We start from the raw sequence: 17,589 nt of genomic DNA, 5'->3' as shown, positions 1-17,589 counted from the left end.
GAGACAAACGGAAACCTCTGCAAGAAACATTAAAACCATCACACTGTATTTAAAATTAAATTTGAAATGTTCATAATACACTTTACCCTCATAGACGCTGTCCTGCTTTCCCAAGAGGTCAGGAGCCTGTCCCTTATACCTGAACACACACCACAGAATAACACAACATGAGTAGTTATTAAGTTTTACTTTAAATAACAAAATTATACAAAATAGTGCCATAATAAAGAGTTACATGTCTCTCAAATTACATGGTAACATGTCTCTCAAATTTAGGGCTGTATATTAATATTCAAATCCTAAATCAACATTTTGCTTGTCTATTCATTCTGTTTAAACCCTGTATTTCTGCACAGTTGCAGATGAACATTAGGCTATCGCAAATCACAACCTCAATATGACTTTTTAACCAAATCGTGCCGCCTTACTTCCTTGTTCACTCTGTTATTTTCAGGTGTTCGTACCTCTCCACGATGGGGACTTTGGCTTTGCTCTTAATGGCTAAGTACTTCTCTCTGCAGCCACCACACAGCAGGTAGTAGGGGTTTCCACTCCCGCACTCCCCTCCGAACCAGCCGTCTACGTAGGAGCCGTTACTGCGGTAACCCTGTCGGTTGGCGCTGCGGCCACAGCCCGGGTGACTCTTCTTCATGTGCTGATTGAAGTTGGCCACGTTGGCCTCGCACAGCTCGCAAACCACCACTTCATCTCGGTCGTCCGTCTCACAGACGTGCTGCAAGGTGAGAAAAACACACAACACACACACAAGACAAACACACGTTCACACACGTGGACACATTTATTTACACAACACACAAACAAGAGAAAGGTGTTTAGAACAGCAGTTAGGGCCTCCCTGCATGGGATGAGTTAGAAATATGAATCAATGACAGCTTTGCATTAATGAGCTCCCAAGCAACAGCTGATTATCTGCACAGAGAATTATTATTTTATGTGTTCTTTCATTTCATGCCAGTTAGATCAGCTGAGTCGGGGGGGGGCATCCAGGTGAAGTGCACTTGAACCAGTGAGCTTGTCTGATTCATAAAGGCCTTTCAGCGTGCATGTACAGTATGGATTTACTGCGAGTGAGAAGTGATGCAGGGGAGGTAAAGAACAGAGTGGGGATGGCAGCCCTCGAGCCATAGCATAAAGTCACACACACCCATGTTGGCCAGTCCAGTACCTCCGGGATCCACATTCCCAGAATGTCGGTGTCACTGGCCAGGTCCTGACCGAACATGGCCTCCATGGTCTCCTCGTCCAGGTCCATCTCCAGCTCTTCATCCAGGTTGAAGTCGTAAAGAGCTCCGGGGTCTTGTTGCTGTTGGAGGGAGGAGACCTCCCGACGTGACTGGCTGTGGTGGGCCTGCACCGAGCGGTACAGTCCAGCTGAAAGAGAGAGGAACTTTAAAGTGAAGCCAGGAAGATCAATCTGCACTTTGTTTAGACCCAGTGTGAAGAAGGTAAAAGACGTCTCTGTAGAATATTCTCACCAGCGCGGGCTAACAGTGTGCGTGCAGCCAGGTCAAAGCGGTGTTTCCTACCGACAGCAGAGCGTCCTCTGAGGGGAGCCCCGCTGGAGGCTGAAGCACTGTCCTGCTCCAGACCATCAGGACTACAAAATATACAAACACAGAATTTATTTCTATATACTTCTACAAACATACAACTTTATGATAATGTAACACAGAAGTATAACATTTTATTGTCTTTGTTGGCACCAGCCAACACCTGCACTTTGCCGATTTTAAGATTTCCAAAGAACTTCCATATAATTGATATTATGTTACCTTTCTTCTTTTCTTGTCAATAATTTCCTCAACTTTGGTTTACGTTAAGCACTTTAGCATAACGAGGTCTGTATAATCCCGACTGTACCTCTCGCTGAAGCCCTCCTCCATCTCAGAAGCGTCTGCGCTGGCGATGTCTCCAGGAGAGCACAGATATGAACTCCTGTCCAGAGATTTGCCTCCAGCAGAGGCCGTCGCGCCCGGACAGGACGAGTCAGAACCGTCACCGCTGACGCCGCTGCCTCTGGTGTGAGGCTCGTCGTGCTCGTCCTCTGTACCTGGATGTTCGATCATCCACATGGCGAGAACCGTGATGTTCTGAGCGTCTGCTTCTCCTCGAGCACCTGAAGTAACAAGAATACATACTTAATATTACAGTCATAGTTTAATACTTGTTGTGCTTATTAGGTAAAATGTTACTCATTTCAAACAATCATATCGTACTCTCTGCTACTTACTAACTAATTACTGTTTTTGGTTATGTGGATGTACTTGTTTATACAGAAAAATGTAAATTCATACTATTACAATGTTTTACTGACGTATAAGTGGATTGACAGAAAATTAATCAGCAACAATTTTGACAACTTGAAATGTTGGTCAAACAAAACAATATTTAAAGACGACCACACTTGACATCTAGGAAATTATGATAAGAACCTTTCTTCATTTTCTGACATTTTAAAGACTAAACAATTAAACACTTAAATCAGTTCACTGAAAAAGGAGTCAATAGATAAATAAATAATAAGTTGTAGCAATAATTGACACTTTTCTCTTTGCCTCGCTCTGTTCTGGTGCCAAAGTCAGAGTGTGCTACCTACCTAACTGGTGTTGATCAGTCTATGAAATTTAACTTAAATGCATAGAATTAAATAAAATAAAACTGCAAACAGCAGGAAGAGAGGTTGAGTGAGACTGACCAGTGGCTTCCAGAGCTTTGGTGATCTGGCGCAGGGAGAAGCCCATCTCCAGCAGAGGCACAGCGATGGCAGGAGGAGGGGGAGAAGTCGACAGTCTGCTGCTGGGATCAGACAAGGCTGGAACAAATAACCACCACAATTAGTGAAATTTATTATGACATCTGGGATAAAAGTTAAAATATCTCAGTGTGTGAGTGGTCAAATCGCGCAAAATTTTATTTATATAGCCCAATATCAGAAATCACAATCTGCCTAAGGGGGCTTTACTATCTGTACAGTGTGAGACACCATTATACAATATTTTTATGTGATGATGTTTTCTCTTTCTAATTTATACTTATTTGTATGAAAACAGTTGTCCCTTATGTGGAAAGTTAACTCGTCAACAGCAAATTATAATGGAGGCACCTCGCCTGAAATGAGAGCTTCTCCACTTCTGTCAGACATTTTCTCTTGAAATTTTCAGATGCTCCCACATTTCAATTGCAAAAAATATCGTAACGTGCATCACAATGATTTTGTTTTAGAAAATCTGCCCTGAAATCAGGTATTTTAGACCGTGTCACATCAACAGCCTGTGAAATCCTTGAGGGACTGATTATCAGAAACTGTGTATTCACACATACATACAAACAAAAAGGGAAGCCACTCAGAGGAAATCAGTCAGAAACTCCACAGGGAGCCTGATCAAATGAGATGCGTCAGTATTGATTGACTCAGCTTAGCAGGTGACACTGAATGATTGATGTCTTCATAGATTCACTTAGCAGTAACTGATCTGAGCAGCATGTTGTCATGTCATGGAAAACCTTTTACAAGTGGAAGAAGTCAAAGGTGGGTAAGTGTGAGGAAACGGCTGCCTATCAGAAATTAGACCAAAGTTAGTTTTAACAGATTAGAATAGTACAGAAATCCTTTCTTGTCATTGCATAGAATGCAGTGACATTACAGGCTCTGTTGATCAATGTAGTAACCACCTGCTGGACATAGAGAGGACAGACCATTTCCACTTTTCACAGCAGCACACAGTTGTTACCAGTGATACAGGGTATTAGAGGGTATCCTGAAGAAGACTGTCATGTTGAAACAGGAAATTATTACTTTTTTGCATCATGGCTACAAGTGTGCAACTATCTTCTTTATTACCTGTGTTTTCCCCAGCATTTCATAGTAATATGGCTGCTGGGAAAAGATCTATTTCAGGTTATATATTGGACTTGTTTCAGTAGCTCTGTGATGTTTGTATCAATGACTTATCAGACAGAGTTCATTTAAAGATGAACCAGTTTCTGGTGGGAAACCCTGTATTTTCATTCAGTTATCTATTCAAGAAATTCAAAACATTTTGTATTAACTAAAAACAGTGTAGAAGCTAAAAAACATGTAGTGTCTTTTGGCTTATATTGATGATATACTGTACAAGTTTTCAGCAGTGATGTTTACACGCATGTTAATCTGTTGTACTTACAGGTGCCTGTTCTGTTCTGTGGTCTGTTGGGCTGAGAGTCGGGGGAGGTGAGACTCTGCCGGCGGCCGACCTCGTCTGACGGTGAGGTTGGCAGGGAAGACACCGGAGGAGTCTGTGCTCGACGGGTTGGAACCAGCGTGGTGGTTGGGTAGCTGGAGAACATTTGCCTGTCACATCACAGAGACGCATTAAAATAATCATCTCAATTTAATCTTACATGAAGAACAAGGCTGATAATGAACGCTATCTGACTGACAATATGCGCAGCCATCTGCTCTGACCTGAGGAGGCTGAGAGGCATGACCCCCGGAGACTCTGAGGCCGGGACCGTCTCTGTGTCTGTGACGGGTGTGGTAGCAGTGGTGGTGTCCTCCAGCGAGGAGCTCATGAAGGAGGTGGTGCTGGAGGCGGAGGGGCTGGTGGTGACGGGGGTTTGTGCCAACTGCTCACCCTCTGTACCTTCCCCCTCACCTTCAGGTTCAGTTCTCACTCCTGAGAGAGAAGAAAAAAACAGATGAAGCTGAAGTAGTCATTGTTATTTATACTGTGAGGAACTCCCCGAGCACTAATTAACAGGAATATACATCAAAATCTAGACAGATCATTATCTCTGTATCCTCTCACCAGGTTTGGCCTTTCCCCCGCTGGGCTCCTCCAGCAGCCCATTGACAACAAGCTTGTAGATCATGGCCTGTGCCCTCTCCAGGTCTGCCAGGCCCAAGGCCCTCTTGATGGGGGAGCGCATCACTGCCCGTTTCACCATATGGCGCATGAGGAACTGCAGAGCGGCCCTCATCTCCACCTCCTCCTGGCAGACAGGCGAGGTGGCAGCTGTGCTTCCGCTGGTGCTGGCATTCAGATCAGCGTTGTGCCCGCAGGGTGCTGCTTCCGGTAGCACCTTGATGTCAGAAGAGAGAACAAGTTCATATAAATCTGACGGTATTTGACCTGGATCGGTTTCAGGTATGAGATCTCACTCAGCCACCATTTTGTGTACAGATTCTGTGTTTGCTACTCATTCACTTATTAAAATTATTCCATTTATATCTCTCTATAAACAAACAGGGAAGAGAGGTAAAAAATAAATAAATAGTTAATTCACATTTTTAGCTATTTTGACAAAATGTGCTCTCTGGAGTTAAATGAGAAGAGTGATACTTGGTTTATTATTATCGTTATGTTAGGTTATGCATGTTATGTTATCAAGTGTCTGGCTCTAATTGCAGCCTGACATGAAGTTGCTTGACAACTGATATGGTTGTACAGCGTAAAATCCACTAGAACGGCAATTGCATGGAGCCAAAGAACCTGAACATGAACATAAAAATGAGAATTCTGTGGTTCCCCTAGAAATCCACCTCCAACAAAAAAGGTTTATTCCCAAACACATTTATCATCTCATCTCTGCACTGATTTTTTTGTTGAACTCAAATATGTGTGTGAGAATTTACTTTCTTCTTTGCAATGGTATCAATCTTTCTAATTCTCGCAAGAAAGCAAATGAGTGTATTTCCAAAAATGTCAGACTACTCTCTTTAAGACTGAGTAAACCTTGCAGGGTGAAGTACCTTTGGTATAAGCAGCAGCTCAGCATATTTGCTGCAGCTCAGCAGGGCGCTGAGGGTCTTCATGGCTCCCAGGTAAAGGTAGGACAGCTGCACAGCGTGGATTTCTGACTGGGTGGCGACAGAGGAAGGAGATGGCTCGTGACTGCGGGAGCCGTGCTCGTGGCCTTTCTTCCTGCTCCCCTCAGCAGGAGTGTGAGGAGCTGAAGTGAAAAGGGTCTCATTCCCGCCTCCGCTGACCACAGAGGAGATCTCGCTCTCTGATTTTGAGTTGGGGGCCGCGTGTGCTTTCACCTCATCGAGGCTGTGGGACACACGCAGGTCAGAGGTCGTGTTCGGAGCTGCTCCAGATGATGCTCCAGTGTTATCCTTTTGTTCGTTACGATTATGCCCCTCGTTGTCAGCCTTCTCTTCGTTACTGGTCGGCTCGTGCCCGGTCGAGGCTGCGTTGCGATGCTTCTTCTCATGGCGTCGTGCGCTGAGTTTAGCGGCGGTGTCCTCGTGGATGCTGGTCAGGTAGGTGAGATCCAACAGCAGTGAGGCGGTGAGGCCACGGAAACGCGCCACATCAAATGGCAGTGGCTCGCAGGGCTCCAGGTTGTAAAGTGGAGTGTCACTAGGCGACCAGAAAGTTGGGAAGCTTTAATAGAAGGGAGTGGAGAGTGAAAAGAGACAAGGGAGGAAACACAAAGTGAGGGACAGGGCAGGAGAGAAAGAGCACAGCATGCAAGACAAATAAAAAGATGGAATGTGGGTATGGAACAAAAAACATGCCACTCAATGATTTGTTGGGTCGTGCAAAAGAGTAATGGATTAATAATGAAGCGAAAGGGCAAGTCAATAACAGAAGCATGAATACAATAAATCAGAGCGAGGGAAAATGGATTAAGGTGAAAAAGTGACCAAAAACAGGAGGCTAATTCAGAGAGTCAGAGGAATGTAGATACAGGCAGTGAAAAAACAATCTGTGTTTCAAAAATACATTTTATTAGCCCTGTGGTCATACTGCTGTGGAACATGTGCCTTAACCATAGCATGTGTTACATAAACCGCGTTTCCACCAAACACTGTCAGTTCAGCATCAATGAAACCCAGATCTACATGGACCTAAACCCCAGATCTGTTATGCATTTCCTCCACATTGTTACCTGGGCTTCTGGGCTAACTGTTTTTACTTTTCCAGCAGCTGGGAAACAACAGGCGAGACTTTTCTTGGTCTTGAACAGCTGCACTGTTTATTAACTGATGGGACTCCCTAACAATGTGGTATTTTGCCAAGTGGTCTGAAGTGCTTTAACAAATAAAGGGGACAGAATGGAGTGGTTCTATTGGTAGCATCTGCAACTTCTGCCGACGGAAACATGAAAATATTTGTTCTAATGGGTATCAAACTGAACTGGACTGCTTGGTGGAAACGCGGCTTTAAGTACCCAGAGCAGAACATCATGCAAAGCACTGCTGTTGGTCTAACAACCATGTGATCATCCCCTTTAGGGTTTATGATGCCCTCCCCCCCAAAAAATATTAGTTACTTCACCATATACAAGAAGAAAAAGCAGGTTTCAGAGGCCATGAGGTCACTCAGTCAGCACATTTTTTTTACCCAACAGCAGTGACAGCAGAAATCTTTACATGTGATATTGTTGAAATTGAAATAAATTTGTAAGTAGCTGACAGTTTGGTATGCCAATAAAGGATACCAGCAAATAACAAATATAGCAACAAAGAAAAATGTCAAAGAAAGGTGACTAAAAGGTGCCACAGAAGAACTTTTCACTCAGTACCTGATGGTGATCTCAGCCTCGTCCCACTGCACCTTCGCTGAGGTGCTGCCCTCCTTCACCACGCCCAGCAGAGTCGCGTGCCTCCCGGTCTGCTTGTGCACACATCGCCCACCGACGCGCAGGCCTGCATCCGCCCCCCCGATGATGGCCAGGACCGGCCACACCTCCGTGCAGAGCGTCCTCAGGTGGTGCTCTGATAGCTCTCCCAGGCCGTGCTGCCGTCCGTGGCGTCCTCTCTCCTCCTCTGTCCTCGTGGGCGTTTCTTGGCTTTCTCTCTGGGCGTCGTGCTCCTCGCGGCTCTGCACCGAGCGACTCTTTTTCAGCCTCTGACCGCCGCTGCTGCCGGACGCATTGGCTGACTCTCTGAAGCAGGGTTTGATCTTGTGGAGCCGTTCGATCAGGGTCTTGTTGATGCGATGGGTCCAGTGGTCGGTGCGATGTAAGATACGGATCAGCTGTGTGGTGGCTTCGGCCAGGACGGTGGCCATGGGGCTGCAGACCGGGTCACCAGGTAGGAGGTCACGAGGTGTTCCCCTCATCTGCATGTCACAAATCTTAACCTGGAAAAATGTGAATGCAGAATGTTCTTACATTAATACAATAAATGTAACCACTAAACACAAATGTTCACTCTGTCCCGCTCTCATATCTTCTGATTCTTGTTGCTAAACTGCTGCACCACCCTTCATCACTGAGCAGGTGGAAATAAAAGATGAGACGACGTGTATGTTAAATTTATTCACTGTATTCAAGGGTCCATGTAGCTTTTTATGAGTAAAATCCAAGCACTTTGAAGGGACCTAAACCAAAGATTTCTAGACCCTTGAAGCCTTTATCATTAAACTAAACTGTAATGTTGGGCAAAATGGCAAATATGGAAAAATGCTAAAATGGAAAAACGCCCCCTTTTCATTTTGTCACTCGTATGTCAGTCAATTTAGCTCTGCTCCACATGCAGTGTGAGACCGCAAGAGACAAAAAACACATATGACGGCAGGATTGTTTCAGTTCATTTTTGGTTTACATGAATGGTTGTGTAGATGAAACACCAGATTATACTGATAATCAGGCATAATTCAAGAATTATATTCAAATTCAACCATTCTTAATCTTGAAAATGTAACCGTCAAAACTAAACACTTTCTCGACTTTCAAAACATTGTACCAGCCCTGGTGTTTAGAGTATATAGAAGCTAATGCACTATTAATAATTTTTAAAAACATCAATTTAAATGTGCCACAATTAACTCAACAGTTAATTTTAGGGCTGAACAATTCGGTAACAAAATACTGTTTGGATTATTTTGACATGTTGCTATTTCACGATTGGTGGGAATGAAAATTTTTGCATCACAATTCTCACTTTTACTGACAAAACATGACATCATTAAAGCAGGCTGGTCAAAAGATAAGAAAACTCACACTCAAGTAATTCACTGTAAACACAGAACAAGCAAACATGGAGCCAGATGTAAAATAATCACTGCGTGTGCAGACTGAGACGGAGAAGACGTCTGCTTCTAAGACAGGTGGACACTCGTGTTGTCTTACCTTCTCTCCTGGGTTGCTGCTGTAGAACATCACACAGGGATACAGTTCTGTGGCGTCGACGTCCTCAAAGGCTAACTTTGGCTCCTGCAGAAACAGTAGTAGCTGTTATTTCATGGATTTTGAAGTTTAATTTTGTATAAATAAAAAAACAAATATGCATGTGATTTGAACAGTTTGTTAAAGTATTTTAAACATGTCCATATATTCTGATAACAGACCAGCTACAGTATCTGATCTTGGGCTCAGTGTCTCACCTCTCCATTCTTGCCAAACGAGATGGTTCTGGCCTCCATGTCCAGGACGCAGGTGATGAAGTCTCCCTGAGTGAAGCTGCTCAGAGTCAGCGTTTGCTCTCCGTTGTGATACAGGTTTCCGCTGTATGCTCGGTACAGCCACATGTCTGAAGTGGTGCGGTGGTTGAAGTCGTGGACAGGCCATCGTGAGACACCGACACATGTTCCCTCGTTGCCACGGTTCTCCTTCACGATGTAAAACTACGACAGAAATCAAAGATAAAATTAAGCAAAACTTTTCTCACATTCATCAGTTAATACTGTGATCCTGCAATTAATTCAGTCCTGTTGTGAATGTTCAGCTGAGTTTAGGAGGGTTTCTCTCTACTGTACCTTCCACTGGTAGCATCCAGAGGAGATACCAGTGGAGGCGAGGCCGTAGCCTTTACCCCCACTGCCGTGCGTCAGCCCCTGACCGTTTTCCACCACACAGCACTGAGCCTTCTCTGGGTCAAAGGACACCTCTTGAATGGGGAGGTTCTCGTCCTCCTCCTCTGCGTCTCCCTGTGGATCAAACAAACTCTCTGTCACTCAAATGGAAAATGTGAATCAAGGTAAAAAGTTGGGGAGGAAGAATGGCTGGTTGCACACCTGTAGTTTGAGTTCTTGAACTTTTTCTTTAATCTGGATCGAGTGTTTGGCCTGAGCGATGGGAGCTTCCCACATGCAGTCAGACAGCAGGGAGAAGAGCCGCTCCACAACCTGACAGAGAAAAGAAATATCAGCTCACTGACTGACAACAGACTGTTACTGAGAACTCGTACAAAGCAAAGTAATTGGTGTACCTGTGTCATCTGGTCATCCTCCATATTGGCCTCGCAGGCAGGCAGGACGGCCTCCAACACATGAAGAGCCAGGAGCCGAGTTCTCAAGTTTCCCACCAGAGGGACCCCTACATTTAACAACAAGCATGCTTTAATGTCTCAGCTACGACGTGCCGCATGTTTATCTGTGCTGTGTTACATTAGCTGTTTGTACCTGAGCAGCATTTCTGTGCAGCGATGTTGAGCAGCACTTCAGTCCATTTAGGGGAGGCCATCTTGGACTGGATGGCCTTGGAGGACACCACCCTCCTGAGGAAGACGAGGAAGTCTCCGAGGTGGAGCTCAGCGGTGTGCTGCTTACGGATCAAAGCTGGAAAACAATAAAATACCAACACAAATACAATTACAGGCTGCATAAAATAGATTTTACAGAGTTTAAATTTTCTTTAATTGGTAAAGTCACTTTTTTAAATTTTCCTTTTTCTTTTTTCCTTGATTAATTTAATTATTTTGCAGTGTTTATTTTAGCTCCTTTTTAGCTGAATGTAGTAATAACTTTTATACTCCTTTTGAATTGTTTTCATAATTGTCTACCATTATTATTTTGTCTTATAAACCACTTTGTGACTTTGTTTTGAAAACTGCTTTATAAATAGTTTATTCATATATTCATAGAATACGAACATTCAATCACCTGCACTGTAAGTGAGGTGAATAATGCTCCTAACTGCTGTACAAAAGAATCTATACATTACTGAAGTCCATTACTCATTTATTTTTTCAATAAAAACAAACCTACTTCAGTTTTAATCACAATTGAATAATTTGAATAATGTCTGGTTTTACACAAACATTTATAATTTGTTATATGCAGAGATTGAAGCGAGAAAGATTTGTGAGTATGAGAAGCTGTCCAGGTATAAATGTATACAAAGTATTTAATTAAGTTTTTTATGACTTTAAACCTGCTTTGTGGACGCACAATGGCAGTGAACTCAGGAACGGTGCCTGAGAACTACCTGCATCATATTTTTTTGTTAAACTGACCTTCTCTGGTGTGGGACCACACAACCAACAATTATTGTTATAGTCGATTAATTGTCAAAGTCTAAGACAACGTCCTAAAATGTCTTGTGTTACTCACAACTAAACATATTCAGTTTATTCAGAGAGGAGTAAAGATACCAAATATATTCACCCTGAAGAAGACGAAATCAGAGATTTTGACTTTTTTCTTGAAAAAACTACTCAAACTAATGAATTATGAATTATGACTAATGATTATCAAAATAGTTTGATTAATTTAATAATCGATTGATTGATTAATCACTGCAGCTCACTGCTGCTTGTGGTGTGTGTTATGCCTCTGGTCACATGCTTGTAAATAATTTTGAACCAAACCGTCTCTTGTTTCTTGATTATTCATCTGTCAGTTTGTATGTTTTCTGCTGCTAGTTTGGGTTTTTTGTTGTTCTTGCTATCAAGTTTCATTTACATTAAGCATTTAAATGTAAATGTGTCAGATCGTAGCTTATGTGGATGAAAAACATCACTGCTCAAGTAAATGCAACAAAGGCCACAAATACAGGTTGCATGTATTATAAAGCACATTAGGGACATTAAGACTGAGTGAAAAAAGGTCCTTTAAATTAAAGGGTAACAGGAGGAAACTCCTTTATCACCTCTGAAGTCTTTCTTTTCAGCGTCGGCGCTGTCCTCGTGTTTGTTGTCTTCTTGGTCATTTCCAGAGGAGAGGAGACTGACTCCGGCCTGAGACAGCAGGTTCTTCAGCTGACTGCACAGCAGGTCCAGCAGCGATTGAACAACTTTGGGACTCAACTTGTCTGCATACGTCCTGCAAACCCAAGGAAAGACACAGCTGTTGATGTCATCTTTTCTTTATATTACATCAGGTTTATAAAGTACTGATGTTCCTCCAGTTTCAAACCTCCTCACCCAGTGCTGATGGCCAGTATCTGCAGCAGGCGCGTGGACGCCACCTTGAGGGCGGTGCTGAGCTGGGACACTCCAGGTTTCTGCAGCAGTTGAAGCGGCTGCCCCAGCATGGTCTCTGTCCCGCAGAGCTGGGACAGGACATTGAGCAGCCCGCTGGAGATGGCCAGGGAGACATCGACCGGCTGGTATCGTACACTCAGTGCAAACACAGTCACCAGCAGGAGGCGCTGTTGGGCTTCTAGGATGGAGAAGGAACAAGAAGAGGAGAGAAAAACGTCATGTAACACTCATCCAAAACTGACTCAGCGCCAAGCATCTCTGTCTAATCAGAACATGAGAGCAAGCTGAACCTGTTCTGAAAGTCGCCTTGGTTGAATCTCCTGACAGACACATGACCCACTTGGAAAGAACAAGTAAGAACAGATCCCACATTCACCTAAACATTTAAGTGAAGCCGCAGACGAAAAGATTAAATGAGTTCTTGTCATCCTGTCACTCTTGTGATGAATGTCTAAACAGTCTGAATCATTTTAGCCCAGTAAACTACAGCAGCTGTACTGCTGGGTGTACAGCCGTGCTCTCTGTTACCTATGTGGTGCTTGTTCGCCTGAAGCGCCCTCTCCAGTGTGACAGACAGCTGCTGGTAGATCTTATGAACAGCTGTCTGGATCTCCATCTGGATGCTCCTCTTAGCTGCTTTTATACCATCCTGCCAAGAAAAAGCAAAGTAAGGTTATTTATACAGCACTAATCTGAAAACGTGCTTTAAAGGGGCATACAGTTCAGTTAAAAACAAAAATTAAGAAAACATTCAAATGTAATTTAAAAAGACAATAAAAACAAAAAGCAAAAATAAACAGATGCATGGTTAAAGATTAAAACAACAACTGCACATGAAAAAATGAGTATTACAGTCCAAATAGTGTCTTTACATAGGATATTATGGAAGTTAAAATCCTAATCTATGATTGAAGCAAGTCTTTTCCCCGTCCCCTCCTCCCCAGACTCAAGGAAGCTCAGACAGGTTACAGGAACTCTGCAGGAGCGCAGGATGAACACAGCGCTGTGAACTGACAGTAAACGCAACGACGAGTCCTCCACCCTAAGTTGATCAGCTGTTTAAAACTCAGTTGTCTGTCGATGTAAAGTTCAGACTGTTATCCTGAATACAGAAGCCCACTGCTCTCAAAGTACACAATGCACTGGTAAAAAATGCACTGATAATGATGAGTCACAGGCAAAAACAAAGTCAATATGGTTACAGTACAGTTATAGCTTGGTTAATCAATCAATCACACTCGGTGAGGCTTCTCCCACCACAGCAACGAGCTGACAAAGTCTTTCTCACCAAAGCTTAAAAATGAAAGCATTTTCTCAGCAGGAGACCAGCTGCCTCGTACCTGATAGTGATGCAGCTGCACGCTCTCTCTCTTCAGCCCTCCGGTGCCCACGGTGCCGAGGCCAAAACAACCGGCCAGGAACTGCAGCCTGACCGAGGTGAGCAGGGAGGAGGACTGGAAGGCACTGCTGGATCGATCTGTGCTCCCGGGCTGGCTGCCCTTCTCCTCCATGCCAGAGATCAACACCACAATCTGGTGGAGAGCCTCCAACCGCAGCTGGAGAGAAAACACACATCAGTAGTCAAGTGGATATTCTAACAGTGCCGAGAGCAGCTCTTGAAGTGTATTTTTCTCAAATTCTTGGCTGTATTATTACCAAAAGTATGCTGCTATTTTCAGAAAATAAACCAAATTTGTTTGACCGCTAGAGTTTGGGTTTAAAGGATAAGTCTGGTGATATTCACTGCACATTCATTCATTTACTAAATCCTTTTAAACTTAGAAAAACATTCATTGGCAATATAGCAGAGTAAATCAATAACAAAAGATCCTGAGAAACACAAACAAGAAACTTAGCTAAAAATGGAGACAAAAAGTAAAAAAAAATAATAAAGCCTTTAGAATACATAAAGCTATTAAAATTTACAGCAAATACATCAACTAAAACAAGAACAGCTGGAGGTGAAATAAGATGAAATAAAAAAATGCTCTAAGGACACAAGTGAGGTAAACTTTAAGGTTCAGATTGTTCTGCATGTCACGCCAGGTTGCATTTGCACGGCGAGAAAAACTAGATTTTCCAGACTCAGTAAAAACAGTCAGCACCTGCAACATAATTCCATCATTGTTCGATCATGCAATATTTTGTTGGCAACAATCAAGAAAAGAGACTCGCTGTTACACTGGGTGACATGTTCATCATCATGAATAAACAGTTTATTTTCAACACACACTGTCCTGCTCCAGTAAATATTCAGTCCTAAAAAACCCTCAACAAATGAACATTTCCTCTGTTTTGACAGACATTTGGAAGAAGCTACAGTGTTCAGATGTTTTAGAGAATTATTTTTACTTTTTTAAATATGCAAATATATATTTGTAACCGTTTAAAGATTTGCTTTCATCATCATCTCTTATCTCTTAATTAAATCTTCCAATCCAAATATGCAATGCTGGAAATCTTAAGGGTCACTTGTGGTCGTTGGTTCCATGTTGGTTTTGTTTTTTTCAGCATGATCAATACAAAATTTTCTCAACAACACATGAAGAAAGACTGAAGTTAATGCAACTTTCTAAATGTTTTTGGACCTGTAGAAATCTTTGTTTACATGTGTTTGTTTAGATAAGAATGTCAGCTACAGTTTTACTGACTGTCTGTGTTTTTCACAACAACTAAAAGCCAAATGAGGAGAAACAAACTATGCTGAGAGGTTCCTGCAGTCACTTCAGGTCATGTTGCTCCTGTCCTGCCCTCGTCTGCTCTCTGTGTCGGTATGTCATGGTGGGCTCAGGCAGCCCCTCTATCATCACGTTACCTGGTTCACTGTCAGTGTGTGTGTGTGTGTGTGTGTGTGTGTGTGTGTGTGTGCGTGCGTGCGTGCGTGCGTGCGTGCGTGCGTGCGTGCGTGCGTGCGTGCGTGCGTGCGTGCGTGTCTAGTGTTACTTGAGGCTAAAAGGTGTTTTTCCCAACAGTGTATAATTACAGTCATAAAGTTTTGGAAAGAATAATCTGCACTCCACAGCTCCAGTGTGAAAACATTTTGGCTTTAAGTTGAATGAGAGAGGAAGAGTGCGTTCATGTTCATCAAGTTTTATATTTAAAAACTCTCAATGATTTGAAGTGACATCATGTCCTCTGTGATGTCAGAGTTTTTATTGATGCAAAACAAACATGTTGCTGCTGCGCCGGCGTGAGACTGTTGTTAACTTTGGTTGATGATGAACAGAATTTACTGTGAATTTTTCTAAGCATCATGATAATTGAAATTTGAAACGGTAATACTAACCATCTGGAATTCTAATTTGATTTCTTAGTTTATCATGAAACCGATAATCTTTTCATCCCAATACAACCAACCTCTGACTCTCAATACCCCTGTGCCAATGTTTAATATCTACTCAAGTGCAATTTTTGTTAACAGAGCCTGAGAGTCCATTTTATTGGTTTTGCTTGTGTATTTTATTATATTTTCGTAAATTAAGTTTTCATATTCCAATGCCAATGTCTGAATACTCAGAAGAATTAAAAGTTCAAAGTTTACATCTCTTTGAAATGGTGTACTTGCACTGTCACGCTGTATTATTATCTTTATATCAGTGGCATAAAATGATCTTAAAATGACAATAATATTGTATAGCATAATAATTTATGGAACAATATTTAAACTAACAAAAGTAGCTACTCTGACAGGACTAACAAATTGACACAGAACAGGTCAAAAAATGTTGTTTTCATTGAATTTGCTGACAATAAGAGAAATACTGAATATGTATGTAGCTGTATCCTCCGATCAGTTCTGTTCTGAAAGGATGTCACAGGACTGAAGGTCACAAAATATTCTCCACTGAAGTGTGCAATTCTTCATGTGAAGCAAAAAAAAAAAAGAGAATCACTCCAGCAAAAATCAAGAAGTTCATATGACATACAGCATTATGATAAGGAAGAAAATGTTAAGAAAATAAATTTACATTTTAACTTCAGGTGTTGCCTCACTTAAACTGTTTAAAATTGGTTTTAAAGTGTATCTTGGGCGATTGGATCACACATGGACAACACTTATTACAAAACATTCACTTAAACCACTTGCCTTGGTGGTCTGAGACGCATCTGACCACACATCTTTTGCAGTGCAAATATTAAATGTGTCCTGATGTATCACTGACAAGGATGTAACAGCAAAAAATGGTGGTCTTGAAAAACTGATGTACGTGGTTGGACCATACATGCATTTAAAGTTACTGAAACATTTTGGTTTCTGACCTGCGAAACAGATCTGAGACTTATGAGAAGACAGACTGATGTAAAAACTTAGCATCTTTTAAGCAGAAGTGGACACCACAGAGACGTATGATAGAGACAGTGATGTGTCTCAGCTGTCCATTCGTGCTTAAAACACTGAAACACGTTTTAAAGCAAAGAGTAAACACGGTCTTTGAGTACAAAGTCAGACAGAGACCCAGAAGAGTCATGATGCAGCCCCTCACCTCTGCCCTGCTCTGCTGCTGTTCCATGGCCAGGATGGTCGCCTGTGGACTGGTGGACATACTTTCTTCTGGCTCCTTGAACGCTGGCGCCAGGCCCACATCGCCGCTGATGAAGCTGACCATGTTGTCGATGAGGGCGTGGATGCCCAGCGAGCGGCTCAGGTCCAAGTCCGACTCCTCGTAGGAGTGAGCCGAGCTGTAGCTCCGCTGGCGGCTCAGTTTGGCTCGGAACCAGGACTCGGCCAGGGAGTCTGGGGAGCTGTGAAGTAACCCTGCAGACAGGAGGAGAAAGAGAGGAGCCTTTCAGATGCATAAATGCACAATGTGATTCTTCTGATGGATGGGCCATGTTGCTTTTAAGCACTTAAGAGCTGTGCAGCGCAATGCATTATTACTCTATAAGAGTTCATCAAATGGCCAAATGCTGATTCTTCATGCGGGCACAAGCCTTCATCAGCCATGATGAATTCATCTATAATGGGCCCACTGAGGAAAAAATGCTGCAGTTGAGAAGTGAAATGGTAACCAGGGCAGCGTTTATATATAACAACTGAAGCACTGAAGTCAAACCGTCAGTACTGATGATTTCTAGAAAAGTGCGGCTGCTAAAAATTCCATGAAAACTCTTCAGAGTGACCTTTCTGACCAGGATGAGCCACCATTGTGCAAAGTAACAAACAGTCCAAGCAGGAGAATGAATTTGTTATTTGTACAACAGAATCCTTGTATCATTTGTTCTTTTTATATTCAACTGGGAATCCAAAAATCAGAAAATGATTTGTTATGTTATCAATTTATGAATCCAACGCAAAAAACAACAAATTTTAGAATAAGTCACATCAAAAGTGTTCCCTTGATTGAACAGAAACTTTTATAAAAGATGGGAAGGATGGTGTTGCCATGGATACAGTCAGTTGAAATTGTTTAAAGTGGAAATAGACAATTTTT

At 42.6% G+C, this 17,589-nt stretch overlaps 1 protein-coding gene across 4 annotated transcripts in view; it reads right to left on the bottom strand.

Annotated features, from left to right (window-relative positions):
* Positions 1-17,589, bottom strand: part of herc1 (HECT and RLD domain containing E3 ubiquitin protein ligase family member 1) — an 89,070-nt gene that overhangs the window by 32,371 nt on the left and 39,110 nt on the right. For 2 of the 4 annotated variants that reach the window (XM_084721199.1, XM_084721029.1), the window contains 22 exons: positions 16,642-16,913; positions 13,498-13,713; positions 12,686-12,806; positions 12,098-12,335; positions 11,824-11,996; positions 10,356-10,511; positions 10,163-10,269; positions 9,969-10,079; positions 9,711-9,881; positions 9,339-9,578; positions 9,085-9,168; positions 7,534-8,093; positions 5,753-6,389; positions 4,809-5,082; positions 4,466-4,676; positions 4,185-4,351; positions 2,717-2,833; positions 1,882-2,137; positions 1,497-1,618; positions 1,166-1,392; positions 465-733; positions 87-139 (listed from right to left, as the gene is read on the bottom strand). In XM_084721199.1, the coding sequence (XP_084577325.1) occupies positions 87-139; positions 465-733; positions 1,166-1,392; positions 1,497-1,618; positions 1,882-2,137; positions 2,717-2,833; positions 4,185-4,351; positions 4,466-4,676; positions 4,809-5,082; positions 5,753-6,389; positions 7,534-8,093; positions 9,085-9,168; positions 9,339-9,578; positions 9,711-9,881; positions 9,969-10,079; positions 10,163-10,269; positions 10,356-10,511; positions 11,824-11,996; positions 12,098-12,335; positions 12,686-12,806; positions 13,498-13,713; positions 16,642-16,913 (4,782 nt within the window). The remainder of the gene's footprint in view (positions 1-86; positions 140-464; positions 734-1,165; positions 1,393-1,496; positions 1,619-1,881; positions 2,138-2,716; positions 2,834-4,184; positions 4,352-4,465; positions 4,677-4,808; positions 5,083-5,752; positions 6,390-7,533; positions 8,094-9,084; positions 9,169-9,338; positions 9,579-9,710; positions 9,882-9,968; positions 10,080-10,162; positions 10,270-10,355; positions 10,512-11,823; positions 11,997-12,097; positions 12,336-12,685; positions 12,807-13,497; positions 13,714-16,641; positions 16,914-17,589) is intronic. The other 2 variants (XM_084720943.1, XM_084721116.1) reach the window with 2 other exon arrangements.

Source organism: Lutjanus erythropterus, chromosome 1 (genome assembly GCF_056507025.1).
Source record: "Lutjanus erythropterus isolate fLutEry1 chromosome 1, fLutEry1.hap2, whole genome shotgun sequence".
Classification (NCBI taxonomy): domain Eukaryota; kingdom Metazoa; phylum Chordata; class Actinopteri; order Lutjaniformes; family Lutjanidae; genus Lutjanus; species Lutjanus erythropterus.
The sequence above is the reverse complement of the archived record's forward strand: the minus strand, read 5'-3'. Positions and strand labels throughout refer to the sequence as shown.